Raw genomic sequence first — 19,071 nt, forward strand, 5'->3', positions numbered from 1 at the left:
TGCTACAACAGCTGAACAAAGGAGAATGCTTCCATTGAGAGAAAACTAATGAACAAGTGTCAAAATGGACAGTTGGTGTCAATTCCAGAAGGATTTAAAACTTAGACATGAGCTTGAAGAAAACATGTTAACAGAGCCAATAGCCGTACGAAAAGAACGTTGTACTTAACAAAAATCCATTGTGAACAACAAGTTTGACACAGCATGTATTAAAATGCTTAGGAGAAAAGAATAGTGTATTAATTAAACATACTATACTCCACTGATATTCAACATCATATGATGTGTTTTCCTTTCTCCTAAGAAAGAAATTCCAAACATAAGTCAGAGTTCAGTATTTTGATGAACTTTGGTAAAAAGTTCATCTTTCCAAAGAAGCAAATCCATGAGAAAGCCCTATGGTTTTATTTCTAAGAGATTACAAATCGAATGAAGCAAGATTTTCTATTATTATTTTAAAATAATTCTTTATGATCTATCTAGAATATTTGCATTCACATTTGGGAAATCAAGAGAGTATATACTGTAGAAGAACTATGTATAGTTCTTCTTCAAGAAGGACTGCAAGAATTGGTTTAGGCTTTATATTTCAGCAAGGCTAGCCTTACATCGCGCACAGCGTACACACAATTCAAATGAAGCTTCCGTGCCAAAAAAATCTCACATGGCAGCGAGGGTCCGCTGGCATTGCTGGGTAATCCAAACCCCTGACTCTGGGAGGAAGTCAGCAGTGGAAGCTGCTGAGGCCAACACCATCAAAATAGCCCAGACGCTCAGCCCAGTCCTATTTCACACCGGAGCAGTGAGATCACAGGGCGATCAGCGCGAGCCTTTCCAAATGCGTGCTCTCCTCCTGCTTGGCTGTCTACTAGAAACACTTGTGGCTCTTGGGCACAGGAAGTTTTCAGTATACAGACCAGACAGATTACGATCCGCTCCGTACTCCGGGAAGCTATTTTGTGTGAAGGTTTTTGGGTTGTGGGTTTGGGGTTTTTTTTATGCGTGTCTGAAGGTCAAAGAGAGAGATATTGAGAAAGGAGTTGGCTTGTACTAGAGTATTTCAAGGGCATTTAAGTGGTACAGTGCTTAACTCTTGGACATCCTGTTGTTCAGCAGAAGCCTTAGCTGACAAGTAAATGCCCAAACTCAAAGCACGTAGAAAAACAGCCACTTAAGAAAGGCACTCTCAGAAATTATGAATGGGACTCAGGAGACAACAAGGAGTGACAATGCAGATAAAAAGTGGCGAAGTGTACGTGCCCACACAGCTGTATGGTTGTCACACGCTCCTGTTAGGGAATCATCATCTAATGTCATTTAATTCTTGTCTAATTCAACTGGAATTGCCAATTCTGACGTCCCCTTCTAAAAAAGAATCCAGGAGTAAATCTCTAGGCTTGTATTTTAAGCACTCAAATAATACATAGGAGCCACTGATTTCTTTTCATCCCCTGCTTGATTCAGAGCAGGGATCTGTTTATCCTTGTTTATCACATCTCAGGCAAATATGTTGATCCCTGGGCTAAGGCTGCCAGGGTATTACATGTGCGCTGTCTTGCCCCAGTAGTGCCGCTTTCAAGAATATTCAAACATTCATCCACAGAAAGGGATGTAGCCTGAGGGGGGCAGGCTCTCACATGAAATGTGGAAGGCAGCTGTTCAAACACCCAAGTACAGTACTACAAAAAAATTACAGCAGCCTGGCTGGATCTTCTCCCTCCTGCAAGAGCTCTGATACCCAGACTGACTTTCTTTTTTCCAGCCTTAATTCTCCTCAGTTATCCCAAACAAAGTAGAATTCTTTATAATAGGGAACAATGACAGCATAGTTCATAGCAAAACAAGGCAAAAAAAAAAAAATAATTCTTAAGAAGTCCCATAGTCTATCATATTTTGCTTGAAGGCTACAGCACTCCTAACAGAGGTTTACATAGCTGCTGCTCTGCAGCTAACCCAGTCTGGTGTCTTTCCTTCCATCAGGAGACTTACCTAAATCTGCCTTGTTAGAACAAATTTCATGGGGTTTTTTTTTCTTCCCACATAATCACCAGCATCAGTTTACTCTGTGCCTCTTTGCAGCAATTGTTTACTGTTTGCTTGATCACTGCTAGTGCTTTCTCTTGACTTTTCTATTCTCTAGTCTATACCACCACATTTACTCAACATTTACTTTGACAACATTTCTAAGCCTCTCATTACTCTCGTTAGCACTCTGTGTTTTCTCCAGTTGTATCGGCTGTATCTGTTTTGAGATGCAGTGCAGTACTTGAAAATGGGCACGGAATTACAGCTGAACTCTTACCAGCCCAGAAGAGGACGGAAGGACAACCGCACGTGTCTCCCTCCTGTTCACGTGTCCTGGTGGCATGTGTGCGGGGTTTTTTTCTCAACAGCATGGCACACATTCAGCTCACGATTCACCGTGACCAGCAGTTTCCTTCTTTTGTAGACTCACCACCTACCTAGTTCCTCAGTCTATATTTCTGCAGTGACCTGGCTTGCCTAAGTGCTCATTTGTGCCCTTGTCCTCATCAAACTGAAACCTATTAAAGACCGTATTTCTGATTCATCACAATCAGTTTGAAACCTAGGCATGTCCTCCAACAAGCTGATAATTCATACCATCTCTGTGATATCTGCAAACTTGATGCGCATATTCTCTAGTCCATCATCTGAGTTATTAAAATGTGTTCCCAGAGCAGAACCCTGACACGTCCCTCATTTGAGAGTTCTTCTTTGATGAGTTTCCAAGGAGTTGAATACCCATAGGAGCTTAATTTTCCTGGTCTTCGTACGAGGATGTCATGTGAAACTGTATTAAAAAAACTTCCTTAAAATCAAGTAAGTGACTTCAATGTATCCCATAACCACAAGAATTGTTCTCCCGTTATGATGGGACAACAAATTGATCTGGTACAGCTTAGACTTGAAGATTTTTTTAACAGGAACAAGACTACTCCATACTGGCATTATTCACCCCTCTGTATTCTTCCGGGTGCACACAAATACTGTATCATTTTCCAGTATTTTCACAGAAACGCAGAAACTTAGTTTGAACTCCTCACGTACCAGTCCCGCTTTCCTTCTGTTTAAGAACATGCATTACCTTTGCCCATCAACACTCCCCTGCAGCCTCACTCCTCCCCCACAAGTTCTCAAAGCTATCGGGGAACGGCACCCAGAGCAGTTCAGCCAATTCTCTTAAGTACACCGAGACCAAACCAGTTTTAACACTAATCTAATTATTTTACCTCTTGGTTTTCCTGTCCCATCCTGACCCCTTCTCCTTTTGTTACTGGCACTAATAATTTTGCTAACTAGCTAAATGCACTTCACCTTTTAATTGTAATTTGAATTGACAGAGGCGTTAAGCATATCATCATCTGTTAACGGCTTTCTCTCTGTTCAGGCTCCCTTAGTTCTCTTGCTATGGCAATACTGAAAGCTTCTTCTTACTTTTTATGTCTTTTGATAGTGATTTCTTGCTTTGTCCTTTGCCTTCTGATTTTGTCCTAACATGTCTATGCTATCCTTTCTTCCCCAGCCTTAGTTCTGTCTTTTTTTTTTTTTCCCTATCTTGTTCATGACTGCTTTTCCTCAGCTTCAGAACAGAATACTAGAATAATTTAGGCTGGAAAGGACCCATGGAGGTCATCTAGCCCAGGGCCAACTTCAAAGTTTGATCAGGTTACTCAGGGTCTCGTTCTGTCAAGATCGCCATTTATCTTGTGGTTTCACTGAGAGGTAGTTACAGTCTCCTCGAGAAGAATGGCATTCTGGCAAGTCCTGAACTGCTCCCTAAAATGCCCCTGGCTAAGCTGTGTTCGAGGGCCAATCCAGAATGTGTGTTCTAGGTCCATCTGCTCTAGGTCCTGTCGATACGCCAGGCAGAAGCTCATAAAAATAACGCACCCAGCTTCTCCGCTGTGCCAACAGTGAGGGATTTCTGCGTATGTCTGGAAGATGATGTTTACATACCTCTGGGAATTTTCTGAAGAAAACATGGCACATATATACTTTTCAGACATCTCTAAGGTTTTGCAGCAAGGCCTGAAAATCTATGTTGTGAATTTAGGCACCCAAAGTGGGGCACAGGCATGAAAGTCCCATGTGGAATCAGGCCCTTGATGGCATTACTGCTAATTGGCATGTGCTAACCTATGCATTTCCTGATGTCTCTTGGCAGCCCTGAGACCCTTCCCACGGTTAGTCCAAGAAGGATTATCTATCTAGGTTTCCCTTCGCTGGCCTGTCCTTTGGGACCTGATCGTGTAAGCACTATCAGATGTAAGTAATTACAAAAAATACTTTGGGAGGTGAGACACTATTGGGATGCTCAGAAAGGGATTAGATAAATTCATGGGCAACATGTCTGTAAACAGATACTAACAGACCTAGGCAGGGATGTGCCCTATAACATCCCTCTTTAGACAGTTCTTGATACTGAGGAATTATAAAAGGACTAGATGGCCAGAAGTGGCCAAGCTCATATGCACTTTCTAAAGTCAGAATATTCTGCTAGATGGACTACTGGGCTGACCTAGCAGGGAATTTCTCGCATATTATATATTTCTTATATGTGACTTATTTTTTTCCATTGTACTAAAAGCTGGAAGAGTCGCTTGCACTAATCCATTAACTACCTCTGTGAGTTTACTGTGTCAAAAAACAAGTATGTGGATGATGGACATCATTGACTGTATATCACAGGTCTGATGACTGATAATTATTGAAGCCATTTGGTTCAGCTCAATGGTTTCTATCACATATGAATTCTTATGGCAAAAAGGAATATAAGGATGCCTGAGATTAATCCAATCTGTTCCTGCTGGTACTGCACTGCCTCAGGTAGAGTTAAGACCACAAAGATCTGAACTGTGATGCCATCTTGCTGAACTGAAGCTAGTGAACTGGACAAGGAGTGCTATGCAGGACAATGAGAACTTGACAAGTCTTATCATGCAGTCTCTTTCAGGAATATCAGTAGTGCATTTCTGGTTGTCTTCACCATAGCTCGGCATGACTTTATTGGGATCAGCAGTGTGCAATGTCAGCTCAGATGAAGAAGCTGTTGGTATAACTTGGACTCATCAGACACAAATCAATTCTGCCATCTGATACTACTAAGTTGCAAACAAACGATGAAGAATTCATGTTACTACCTCAGAAATTTGCAGCTAAAATAAACTCAGAGTATTTCAAACCAAAAGCTATCACAGCCAGAAACCTAATTCCTTGCAAGGGCCTGGTACAGTTGATAAGACCATTCAGATCATGGCTTACTCAGAAATTTTGGGGGGTCTTGAAAAGTCACATTAAGTAGTTTGACTAACTTTAGTCTTATTTACAACTGTCTATATACTGGTGTCTGAGTTACAGGTGTAACTGTTGGTCTGTGCAGGCACGCTTGCAATTCTTGAACGTGCTGTGTGTAACTAAGATGACTCAGTGACTTTCTTCAGAAATAGAAACTTAGTTACAATTTCTTTTTTATTAAATAGCTCATATTGGTGAGGAAAAAATTGTTTCATTACTTCAGGCAGTTTCTCTGCTGATTATCAAATTATTGCTTGAATTTCAGTTCAGGGACACTGAACATTTATCTTCTGTCAGAGAATGTCATACATCCCAAGAAAGTGACATTGCTTTTTTCCAGTCTCATATTTTCTCCTCTTACTTCACATACACAACTTTATGAGCAGCTTAAAGCTTCCCAAAAACACTAAGCAAGTTCACTGCTGATTGAACCCAGCACGAGGACATAATCACAGTACTGAACAGTTGGAATTCTGGAAAATAGTTTATGTGAAGCGTTACAAAATTCCTGGAACCATGGAAACGTCAAATTTGAGATGCTCGACTGAGAAAGCTCCCCAATGAGAGGTGATAATCCGAGCATCTGCAGACTCTTTATTGTTTAGAAACTGTTGCTGCTGCCTGTGTAAAATCAACTTCTGCAAAGACACATCCTCTACCTGGAAAAAGACAGCTAAATATAAGCAGCCACAAGGCATTGATGCTCCTTGAATGTGCTCACACACTACCTTTCAGCCAGTATAATGAATCATACGGTTTGTAAACATGGTACCAATAGTGTGACCATTTAATAACTCCTTGTTCCATGAAATACTCAGGTCTAGCATCAGCTGATGAGAGACAAATTCTTTCTTGAATTGACATGACTTTTGGATCCAAATGGAGCAATGCTGATGGTCCAGAACCTTCAGAGGGCTCTCTTCTCCAAATGTAATTTCAATGAATTAGTTATTAGTTAGTTGGCAATCTTTCTTGGTAATTCTTCACTAATGACACTGATATCTTGGATGCAGATTTCTGATTATCTTGTAATAACGAAAAGTGATTTCCTTGGAAAAAAACTGTAGAAAAAGTTCATCTAAGGCTTCTCATAATGTCAGTTTCTTTACCATAATGTCCTTGAAGTTTAATAGATTGTGCAGGATGGACTTCACAGCTTGAAAATTGATAAAAGGAAAGATCGAATCTTCAGGGACAACTTCTCTCTTACCCCTGCCACTGCTAATGATCATTCTTGTAAACATTTCAGAGCCTTTATATTCTTCATTGCGTATCTTCCAACTATGACAGAGTTTCTTTATCCTGTTGTTAAATACTTGTTGGATAATACTTGCAGATGAGAAATTTTGTTAGGTGATTCTGTTTCATACTGCCGAGTGGGCTCAAGTGACCTTGTAGGAATGTCACACAGAACCTTTGATACAAAAACCACTGATGCTGGCCTCCACCGCCAAAGCAGAAATTTGGATGATTTTGGATTGTCCAGTGAATGTCAATGTCACCGAGTTTTCAGCATTTGCACCAATGATTGTATCAGTGATAGTCATGTTCCTGATTATGATGACCAGTTCATTTTGATTTCTTCTTTTTCTGTAGTAGTTTGCAGACCAGTAATCAGTTCTGAAATATCAGTTCTGTCTTGCATATCTTTTATTTAATCCAACAGATCCCGATTCCTCAAAGCGAGACATGGTTTACCGATGACAGCAGTGTGAATGCAAGAAGAAAGCAATCTGCCATTAGCCTCGTACCCTGAAGACTGCCTCCCTGCTGTAAACACAACTGCTCTCATTACCCCTGCTCGCTACTGAATTTGCAATTTGCTAATTAACATGGCTGCAAGTAACCAATTCTGAAGGAAAAGAAAGATAGGGTGCAATTACGTGAAGTGGTAAATGCCACGCTCTGAACGCATCTGGTTTTAACGCCTCCCTCCTCATACACCATCCAGTTTCAGAACCCACCTGCAGACGTTACTGAAAAGCTGTTCCACTATGGCTTTCCCAAGTTGAAGGCAGTAGTTCCAATACAAAGTTTTTACAATTAATTGTATTCTCATAAAATGACATTTATAATCCATAATTAGTCATCTCATTTAAATGCCAAGCTTTTTAGAAGTCCAAAGCACTCAGCAGCTCCCATTGAACAGCATGGGACTAGGCTACTGTGTATGGACTTATCAAAATACAATTAATTTGTTCATCATTTGGAGTTTATTTAGGAACTGCTGGTGCACAATTGCTTCTGTCTGTGCTATTTTTCAGTTATTATAGTGATCAATAATACTTCAAAGTAATAATTGTAATGCTTAGCACTTCCAGCCCAAAAGTTCTATTAGGCTGCTGTAATACACAAATGTTGTTTACAAATAATGACGCTGCAGGTCAACAGATTCTATTATAAGCCAGCTGTTTCACACTTCACAACAAAAATATTTTCCCTAAGTAAGTCTAAACATAGCTATATGTTGTCCAGTTACCAGTTTCAGAACACAGATCTAGGATTGCTCTTCCAGTGATTCTTTATCTAATCAGAATAGATTGTGTTTCTTACTTCTAAATGTTTCCTCAATGTTTAATTATCAAATCATTTCCCCAAAAAACATAATTAGTACACTTTCTCCAAGAATCCAAGCACGCACTTACATCAATTCAGTTGAAGCCTTATTTTTGATGATTTTTGCAGGCAGAGTGGGCATCTGGCAATCTTTTAGTCTATGCAGTTTCTCTGAGATGTTCTCTGCAGTGGTCTGGTGAAAAATGAAATACAGGCAGTTTTTGAGCATGCTGTTGTGAAGTCTGGCTAGAATGAGAAGGGTAAGACCCATTTCATCACCCAGAATTTCTGAATACTATCCCCTTTTCATTCCTGTCTTGTGTCCGATATGCCAGATGAATCGCATGGGGAAGGAAGAGTGTCAGCTCAGCCGAGGTTCTTTCCATACCTTGAGAAATTTCATGTTGTCTTTTAGGATGACCATAAGACTCCTTTGTGCTTTAAGATGGTGCAGAACTAGTGGTCAGAGCCATTTACTTATTTTGGAAATCTCAGAAAACAAATGTGCAGATTTTCTTTGTGCCACACACTCGTGGCATGTTCAAGACACCATGTTACAACACCTAGATCTCAATGTACTTTAAAGAACACATTTTTGAGCCTTCAGGAATCTCAAGGCAAGTAAAATCTTAGTATATAATCGTGCAGAAGTTATTAAGTGAGATTACGTGAAATGAACAGAACAGAGAGGTGAAAGAGTGCTATATAGATTGCCGTATTTCTTGCACTACCAGATCACAGGTAACCAACCTCATTTACAAGCATGTACCTTAAATGACACACAGCCAGATAACAGAATGACCTTCACAGCCTAAAACAGTTTTGCAGCTGTGCAACAGGTTCCGATAACATGATACAATATATGTTGGATTCAAGGTCATTATTGCTATTTAATACAGAGCAAATTTCTTTCCGGAAGACTTTATTTCAATGGCTTCTGTTTTCCAAAAGCAGCAGCTATTTTCCTTTTGAAAGCCCATGTAGATAAGATACTTGGGGATTCTGTATTAACATTTTCTCTAGTCCCAGATGCATTATACAGAATTTATTTTTTAAGTTTGAAGGTGATACAGGCTGTCACATTTGAGGGCTCACACCACTCTAACTGAAGGGACTGGAAGAAAATTCTCTGTTGAAACCTCTTCAGAGCATCCCGTATCTTCCACTGAAGCATCTGATACTGGCCTTGCTCAAAAAATACAGATGACAGATCTGGTGGACTGCAATGTGGCACCTTGAGCACTTCATCCCTATATTTGATGGGAGATAAAACTTTAAGGACTTTTGAGGTATATTCCGGGTGGACAACTGCCTAGGTTATCACCAGGGACAGAAGTACATTTGTCTTTCAATGATTAGAAGTAGCCAGCAGGTGCAGGAGACCGTAAGTGATGCAAAAGGGCCCCAAAATACACCAACTAGTGTACCAGCCCAAACCCAGTGGAGATGGTAAGAAGATGTTCGAATTAATAATGAAAATGTTTGAAGATCGGTGAATTCTTAAGGGATAAAGAAAGATAGATCTGTGAAAACATTTTTTTCTTGCTACAACACAGAAAGAGAGGAAGAAAATAGGAAATGTTAGAACGAACATACAAAAAAACCCACTTTTTTTTTTTTTGCATTAAAGCCCAGTAAAGCCCAAGGATTATGGATATATGGCAATCAAGTGACTTGTGAAAAGCTACACAGAGAAAGGAATCTGACTGACGCTTGGAAAGGGAATGGTCACATATCAGACTACCCAAAGTACATGTTGTGAACATTACACTCAAATCAGACAGGAGCATATTTATGGAAATTAAGATGGTGCATACATGCTTTTCAAAGCTGACACTGACTCAGCAAAGCTAGTCATTGTACCTGAGGAAGAACTTAGAGGACAACACTTAGGACATAGCAAGTATCTCTGCTAAAGCAGAAAATGTGACACGACAGCAAAAACAACATTCTGTATTTACTATGTACTGTAAAAGATTGATGCCGTGCCACCCAAAGGATCTCAAGCAAGTCATAACAAAGTACATGACACAAGCTTTATTTGTTCAGAGCAACGTAGGATGTGGAAAGCAAGAGGTAACAATGACACATGGAGAACAAAACCTTGAAGTAGAAATCATGTAAAATGTCAAAGTATAAATAATGGTGAAATCAACACTTCTTCAAAATTATGAGCTAAACTGGTTGTCCACAAAGGCAGAAGAATACTGAAAATAAAATGGACAAATTTTGAAATTACAGACAACGGAGAAAATACACAAAAACTCAGGAGGAACCGGGAATTCTGTAGGGCTATGACATGATTGCATTACTTCCAACATTGTAGCCACATTTTGGCAACAGTAATATCTCAAGAGATTCCCTTTTCAGTTGTTTCTGCATTTTAAATCCACATGTGCATGGAATAATTGAGGACTGAATTAAGGCAGCACCAGGAAATAAGTCAGGACCAAGGAATGCCTGCATTTGAGTATGGCTTATTAACTTTGTCTTAATGATCCAACGCAATGTATCTATAATCAAACGGCTCATTAAACTGGCACGCCCGTATGTCAGAGAGCTAACACCAGGAAACCAAAAGAATATTTGGCAATGGGTGATGAAACAGTTGAATACAATTCATGTATAAAAAGGGATCATTCGACATAAACGTTTCCCGGTTTTGTGATGTGCTGTTTTAAACAATCCCTATGTTATTGCTGAGGAGGGAACTGTCTACATCCATTACCTTCACTGTATCTTCACAGCTTCCACTTCCAAGCCACTATCATCCCAGTTTTCCATGAAGACCCATGGCTCTGTGCAAAAATCCCTTGTGAGCCCCAGGGAAGTAAGGTGTCATTTTTCCACAGTCTGAGCACTAAGCTCTCCTCCCGTCCATAGGCAGCAGGGACGTGATTAGCCTGAGTGTTGGATGCAGAAACTAGCTCTCCACGCACCCCTTCCTTCCTTTCACTTGCAGAACCACAATGAATATTTATTTTAATTAGTAGTAGCGACTATGGTTTAACTATTGCCCTTTTGACTGAGATGAAGTTTAGATGTCACAGTCATCATGTTCTGAAACTACCTAGTGTCAAAATGCACTCTATGCTTCCAACAGGTTGTAGTGTAAACAGACAAATAAGTATATGACTGTAAAAATGGCCTTTCACGTAAGTACGAAAAATGTGATGGCAGAAATATGATTGCACAGCACGATGTGTCTTGTACTCGTGTCCCATTCCACGTCCCCCATTTTTTGCCTAATCACAAGTAGAAGACGTCTGTCATTATTACTACCTTTCTTCCTGCAAGGAATGCCTGCTTCTGGATAGAACCATGGAAAATGCTCGTCCCAGCCAGCAACAGCGCACCGGGCCTCCGGTTTCTGATTGGCACTCCCTCCTCCCCAGGAAAACGTCTTGTAGTAAAATAAATGTGTTTGTGCAGTGGTGACTATTTGTCACTGTAGACCCTGACACAGGCATTAAAGCATCTGCCATTTAGAACTGTGTCTCATAACCGCCCAACATGAGAGCTGTAATGAAATCCTACCTTACCATATTGAACTAGAGAAGTCTGTTTAGTTAGCAAGGTTGCACCTCTCAGATACTAACAGGACTGTAACCGATATGAACACTAAAGTCCATATCCAATCAAAGGAAAACAGCAATAATTTGGAACAGCTAGACAGCCAAGGCCTCTGTGAATAAGAATTTTTAAATCTTCCCCTACAAAGACCGTAAAATTATACAAAATTGTCTTTTCCAGGTTTCTACCTTTCTGGCTTCCCAGCTCCAGAGTATATACTACACCGTTCACTGCTCTACTTGCCAGACTTGCATTTGAGGGATGGTTGTTCCCACATGCTTTCAAATTCTCCAAAATGGCACGTACTTATCCACAAGCACTGGCATGCAGAGTACACACACCTCCTCTAGTCAGCTCCTAAACCTCCAGCGAGAGTGCAGGTGACAATGTGGATATGCAAGTAATAGCATTTCCTTGGACAAGCAGAATTTGAATAGGGGCAAGTAAACAACAGAGCCTAGGTAGGCAAAAGTCAGCTGATCATCTAACAACATAAGAACAAAACTCAAGAATTAAAGCTTGTCCATGTCACCCCTGCAGACTTCTGTGAAATTCAGACATTTTAAGGCAAGAAAAGATCATGAAGTTGAGCTAAGAAGTGCTCCTACATACCACAAGCCATGAAGTTCCATATGCTCTGTTGCAGTAGCAGGAATTATGCTTCCATGAATGTCAGTAAAGTTCTTTTGCTTAATTTCCCATAAGTCATTGTCAGCATAAGAAATGCTGGTTCCCCATAGAGTCTCCACTGCCTAAACCTTCAGGAAAATTCATGGAAAATCTCTAGTCTCTGTTCACCAAACATTTCTGTAATAAGTTGTAGATTCAGGGACAGATATGTGTTCTTTACCAGACTACCTCTCTTTTGCGCACCAACTTTCCCCTTACAGTTTCGGCATCTCTCAACCATTTCAAACATCTTTAAAAAGTAAAGATACCTCAATCCTTCCCATCTGCTTAAAATTTCCTTCTGAAGGCAAAGGAGAAATGAAATGTTTTGCAATCCTTGGCATAACATACTATTTCAGCAGCAAATCTCATAGTGCAGCAACATGTCAGGGTTTTCTCTAGTTCTTCCCAATGAACTGCGACTGTGAATACATTAGCAGATAATACCGGTGCATCAGGAGCAGGTCTGTAGAAACTGGCAGTGCTGAAGACCTAGCGTCCAATTCTCATTTCAGGATGCCTTCCACCTTAGTTTCTCCTGAACAGAACCCAGATGACACACTCCGAGAGCACCCTGTAAGGAGTATCAAAGGTGCAGTAAGTGGGGGCTCTGCAGGGATTTGCTCCACACAGGCTTTCCTGACAAATTAAAATGAGAATGTAAACACAACCCCGGGTGAGTATGTGAGTGCACCTCTTGACACATCAGGAGGAATGGCAGACAATTAACTCTCAAATAGCTTAGACTGGTGTCCTAGCTATGTAACGTAGAGGTTACAAGTGACAGCAAAACATGGATGTTAACACACATCCCCAGACATGCCACCTACCCTTACCTGAATACACTACCAAACTCAGGCGAGAAGGTCTTCTGTGCGAATTGGAATTGGCAGAGGACAGGACAGGAGCAAGAGCCTAGACTTTTTCTGTAGCAAAGAGGTACTCTAAGCAGTTACCTTGAGAATATGATGATGACTGCATAATTTTTTTTTCCTGTTAAGAAATTAGATGAAAAATGCAAAAATTTTAGAAGGGGATGTTCTTGTTCCTGTGAAAAAAGGACATGTTAGAAATATCAGTAGAAGATATCAAGTCAAATGTTAGAGGGATTTCAGGAACCTGGTGAAACACAAGTTTTGAAGAATATAAACTGTTTGGAAAGACAGAAATAAAGGCAAACAGCAGCACTGTGTATTAACAATAAAGTATGTAGAAAGGGAAAGCTTCTGCCAAGAAAGATGCTGTTGAACATAAGTGTAAAAGTTAAAAAAAAAAGGAGACTGGGAACGTGAACAGCAAAATTTCCATCTCTGAAGTGCAAACAAACTCTGAGAACCCCAGCATGCCCACAGCTGCGCCTACCCTGATAACCTGCACTTCAGAAATCTGCAAGAAGCAAATTACCTGGTAGCGAGGGTATCTAACAATCTCTCAGATCGAGGCACGTATTGTACGAGTAGGACAGGGCTATAACAAAGACAGGCTGAAAATTTCACCTTTGCCTAGGTGCCCTTTCAGAGTGCCACACAGGAGTGGAAATGCCTGATAGCCACTGACCACCGATGCCACTGCAAAAAAAGTGTCAAAAAGATCAAAGGTTAAAAATACACAATGCCTGTGGTTGGAAGAATCTTGAGGAGAGTGAAGGAGAAAAAAAGAGCTGTTTGGAGTGGTATGCAGTCCTATGTGGGTGCTAGACAACAAAATATTTCTCTATAATTCAGGACTGAACTTCTGCTTAAACCATAAGGTGTCAGGAGTGACCTGGGCAGTTCCAGGCTCATTATTTAACCACAATTATCCAGAAAAGTTTATGTGGAAAGGGAATTTGGAGGGACTGAAGTTCTGGATATCAGCTGTGACTTAAAATGCAGTGCATCTTTCTTGGATTTGGGTCATCCTGACCACTTACTGAATTTACCACTCACTGACTTACTGAAATACTTCTTTGGTAGGACAACAGACTTGTAGACCAGTGAAATGCAGTACATCTTCGTATTTTACTTGTATAAATATACCGAAAGTACATTTTCAGCAGAGTACTACAGTATTCTGGTGGAAGCAGTAACAATTGAATAAAGAACTGGCTTCACAGGCCGAAAGTGAGTTTTTCTGTACAGGGCTATCAAGCTGACTGAAGTTACAAGCAGAGTTCAGCAGTGATCCTCCTTCCGATTCTATGTCCAGTTGTTCTTATTCATGTGCTTTTACTTCCTCTTATGCTTATATCTAAATATCTATGCATCTTCCTCTTTGTGCTTATATCTAACATGATCTGGAATGAAAGGTATGAAAGAAAAAAGACCAGCACCAACTTTTGAATCCTCCACTTGATCCACTTTTGTAGTGGAGAATATCACTGAGGACATTTTGTTCAAATATGCTAGGGTCGTTTGCTAGCTGTGTTATGTTCACCAAGGAGCTGGAATGGGAGACGCAGTGTGATGTGGAAATTGCTTATGTGATGGGGAAATTGGCTGACTTCATTCAAATTAAAATTCAGTTACAGTCGATAGGAGTTTTGCTTGAGAAAGGGCTAACTAACTATGCTGTCTCCACGTTTCTGTGAAGAACCAAATGTCTTTAGCACTAAATGCTGGAAAGAATTTCTTATTCTGTTTCCTGTTTAAAAAATAAAAATCTGTCATAATAAAATAAATGACAGAGGAGCATGTGGCTCCTAAACTTCCAGTTTCCCAACTCCCTAAGACCAGTTAAAACTCTTGAAAGGACAACAACAATTTGGTAATGATATTTCTCCCTCAAACTAAGTTTTCGTTTGTGCACCTTACCAGTAGATTGATCTCATCTGTGTCTTATTCCAAACATTCCCAGAGCAGTGGCAAAGAAACTAAAGACTGTAAGAAAAAATTACTGTAGTAAATGTGAAAATGTTTTAAATAATCAACAGACTTATGATTTTTCCTTTTTTTTTTTTTTTTATTACTGGCATCACTAATGGTATGGGACAAACATCCCTGTGGGACTCCAAAGCATGTAATGCCAAGGGACTGCATAGTCAGCAAATTAAATGAGAAACACAAGGGATGGGTAAAGGTTAACATTATATCCCTTTTTAAAGGTAGAAAATTAAATCACAGGGAAATTAAGTGACTGGTCAAAGGTCAAACAGAAAGCAAGTTGCAGAGCATGGAAACTGAGAAATGGTGTTCAGCTCCTTAACTGCAAGACTACCCTTTCTTTAATCTGAAGAGGGTAAAAAACTCAGTGCTGGAATATTAATATCAAAATTAGTTTCGCTGAGAACAGCCCAAATTTCTTCTGCCTCATCCAAAACTGGATATTGTTCTGCCTCATTAAAGAAGAAATGAGATCCATTCCAACAACCCTGATGTGGTCAAAACAAAATCACAACTGCCCTTTAAGATCTTTGTACTCCGAAAATTTGGTTTGCAATCAGCTTTGGAGAAACAGTCGAATCAATGATCAATTTCATTGTAGCTTTTGAGAAATGAACAAAAATGCAACGGTTCCCTTCAGAAAGAATGAGGTTAGAAGCTACATTTGAGAGAGATTGTGGTATTCCAGGTGCTTCATCCACTCCTCGTATATTATTGTGAGTTTCTGTGAAAAAGTGTACACATACATGCGCATATACACGTATATACACACACACACAGAGAAATATACTTACTTATCCACATAAATATACATACGTATGTGTGTCTCTATACATATGGACACATATATATGCATATACACATGTATTTACCTTAGCAGAGAGCAATCAGACAGGCTTTAAGGAACACAAGGCAATCCAAGGAAAGAGGCGAACAGGTGATTTTCCCATACCTTCTCTTTCTTGATGTAAGAGAAGCCCAGACACGATGTGATGTTACAGTATACGCTAACGGGGAGCGATCGCAAGCTCCATTTCTGTCTCAGGGGCTAGGAAGCTCTGTATATCTTGGCAGGCCCAAGGGATTAAACTGCAGTTACACCACACGCCTGGGCTTCGCTTGCCCTAAACACCGTCAAGGACAGGGGCTGTGCGGACAGCCCCATCAGACTGTAACCCAGTCACCCGGAATCACTCCTGTCACCTCACGGGCAACGTGGGAAAGTTCACATGAAAAGCCTAAGCCGAGGTGCAATAACCGTGGGTGCCTCAGCACCGCAGCAAGGCTCTGCCTTGGCAACCTTCCCCCTGCGTGTGGAGCAACAGTGAGCTTGGCTCCTAACCTTGGGCTGGCCCGGGTGGCTTGGGTCACAGGAATGGCATGCTTCAAGGGAGGGGGGGGGAATAGCGGGGGGCTTCTTCTGAAAATATTAACCCGTCTATTTGGAGAGCGAGGGCTGCCTTTGAAATCTCTCCTTATAGATCTATACTTAGCACCGGGGCAAGGAGCGTGCGCTGGGGAGGGTGTGAGGGGTGGCCTGGGGGAGGGCTCCCCGTGAAGCTCCGTGCCTTTGTCCTCCAGCCGTGCCCCCCGCCGGCTCGGCAGCGGGGACAGGACGGGATAGCCTGGACGCGGCTCCCGAGCCCCCACCTCGCGTCCCTTCGCTGCACCCCAAGCTCACAGGATTTCGGGGGGGGGGGGGGGGAGAATTGAGCTGTATTTCTCTTTTTTTGCTTGTTTTCCTTCCCCCCCCCCCCCCCCAATTTGCCTCCCTCCCTTCGTGCCCCCCCCCCCCCCCCCCTCTAAATAGGAGATGTTCTCAGGACAGCGCCCAGGAGACTGGCTGGAATCAGTTTTGGAGGGTGATACACCGCGACAGCTAGAAGTTGGATAGGGTTTCAGCAGCTCCTATATAAAGCAGGGGGGACTTATGTCACCGCACTAATTAAATTCCATCCGAGTTGTTCCTCGGGGTGTTTTTGAGCCTGCCACCCAACTCAAGCAGGCAGAGAGGCCGAGGGGCAGCATGATGATGGACCTTTTTGAAACCGGCTCCTATTTCTTCTACTTGGACGGGGAGAATGGAGCCCTGCAGCAGCTGGAGATGGCCGAGGGATCCCCGCTGTACCCAGGCAGCGATGGCACCCTGTCGCCCTGTCAGGACCAAATGCCGCCGGAGGCCGGCAGCGACAGTAGCGGAGAGGAGCATGTGCTGGCACCCCCGGGACTACAACCCCCTCACTGCCCCGGCCAGTGTTTGATCTGGGCTTGTAAAACTTGCAAGAGAAAGTCGGCCCCCACGGACAGACGGAAAGCGGCCACCCTGCGGGAGAGGAGGAGGCTGAAGAAGATCAACGAAGCCTTCGAGGCGCTGAAAAGGCGGACTGTGGCCAACCCCAACCAGCGGCTGCCCAAGGTGGAGATCCTGAGGAGCGCCATCAGCTACATCGAGAGGCTGCAGGACCTCTTGCACAGGCTGGATCAGCAGGAGAAAATGCAGGAGATCGGGGGGGACCCCTTCACCTTCAGCCCCAAGCAGGGAAACGTAAGCACCGCCGCTCCATCCCTCCTGCCGCCCACGACCGTGTCTGTGTCCCCCCTCCTCCTCCTCCTCCTCCGCGGCGGGGCCTCCGGGAGAAACGTCCGAGCTCCTCGGGCCTCCAGCGGGCAGCCGGCCGGGGGAGGGGGGGGGGAGCCGCGGCCCTCCTTAACTAATTAATACCTTAATTAATACCCCTCCTCTCCCCCAGATCCCCAGTTCAGACTTCCTGAGCACCTGCAGCTCCGACTGGCAAAACGTTTCCGACCATTCCCGGGCCCTAGGAGCCAGCCCCAAGGAAGGTAACGTCCTCCGGGACGGGCCGCCGCCGCCGGCCTGCCCGCCCTTCCCGCCCTTCCCCTCACGGCCCTCGGCAAGGGCCGGCCGGTCTGGCCCCGGCCCTGCCGCCCCTTCGGGCCCGGCCGGGGCGGGGGGGGGGCGGTAGGGGGGGGGCGGGTGGGAAGTGTTTTGGTGTTTAATCGCCTTGTCTCTCGTTGAAGCAGGAGGCTCCATCGTGGAGTCGTCGGCCTCCAGCAGCCTCCGCTGTCTCTCCTCCATAGTGGACAGTATTTCTTCTGACGAGCCCAAACTGCCCGGCGTGGAGGAAGTGGTGGAGAAATAAATCCGGTTGCTCTGGTAGTGTGCTTAAGGGAGACGGAGCCCCCACCCCCTTCCCTCTAAACTAACTAATGAAGCCAATTAACACGGTGGAAAACCCAGGCAGGGGCCTTGGTAAGGTCGAGGCAAGGTACACCTACCCACAGAAAACGGCTCTCGCTGTGTGGAGCCAAACAGACTTTCCCCCAATTTCTTTCCTCCTTTTCCCTCCCCCGGGTTTTGTTTTCTTTAAATTGTGTTGCATAGACCACCCCTCCTCTTTCTTTCCTTTTTTTTTTTTTTTTTTTTTAATTTAAGATACTTACCTGTGTACCGGTGATCCGCTTTGTCTGAGACTCACCGGAAAGTTCATTCCTGTCTGAGTGAAGCTGTTGGTTGCGTTTCGTGTTAGTCGTATTTAAAGAGTTCCCGCCTCGTTTCGTTCCTGTAAATAATTTTAGTACTGTCTTTTCTTTTGTAAACATAACAAATATATATTTAAATGCTGGAATGTGATATTGTATATAAGAACCGACGGATTTCTGGGATTGTAAAATAAAGCTCTTTGTGTTACAGTGTCTCCCAACCCCTCGTAATTAACTAATAACCCGACCCCGGAGTTAAAACCGACTTCAGCGAGACCAAGCCCTGAAGAGCCAGACGTGTGTAGCCGCGACACGCCACGACCCGTGTGACTGGGAGGCAGCACTCGGGACAGATTATTTTTTTTTTCCCTTCTTTTTCTCCTCGGAGGAGCGTCTCTCCTTACCTAGGGTGTTCATTACCCACCTCCCCCCGTTGGCTCCCGGGCAGGCACGGGTGGGTGCCCAGGCAGGCACGGGTGGGCACCGCTCCCCTAAAATGTCCGCCAGTGCCGGTAGCGTGGCTCGCCAGGCAGGGACGCTTCTTCAGCCTTGCCCTGCACTGGGTGGGTGAGCTCAGAAAGGGGGTGCAAAGACC

The 19,071-nt window shown here is 43.0% G+C and overlaps 1 protein-coding gene across 2 annotated transcripts; it reads left to right on the forward strand.

The window, feature by feature from the left end:
• The first annotated feature begins 16,990 nt into the window (after positions 1-16,990).
• MYF6 (myogenic factor 6) lies at positions 16,991-18,552 on the forward strand. Of its 2 annotated transcripts, XM_049791982.1 has the most exons (4): positions 16,991-17,520; positions 17,726-17,816; positions 18,018-18,150; positions 18,430-18,552. In XM_049791982.1, the coding sequence occupies exons 1-3, from the start codon at positions 17,002-17,004 to the stop codon at positions 18,134-18,136; spliced, it is 729 nt and encodes a 242-aa protein (XP_049647939.1). In that variant the 5' UTR covers positions 16,991-17,001; the 3' UTR covers positions 18,137-18,150; positions 18,430-18,552. The 2 variants fall into 2 exon arrangements, with proteins under 2 accessions (XP_049647939.1, XP_049647938.1); XM_049791981.1 differs by having other exon boundaries at positions 18,018-18,552.
• The last annotated feature ends 519 nt before the right edge of the window (positions 18,553-19,071 follow it).

This window comes from Accipiter gentilis, chromosome 34 (assembly GCF_929443795.1).
Source record: "Accipiter gentilis chromosome 34, bAccGen1.1, whole genome shotgun sequence".
Classification (NCBI taxonomy): Eukaryota; Metazoa; Chordata; class Aves; order Accipitriformes; family Accipitridae; genus Astur; species Astur gentilis.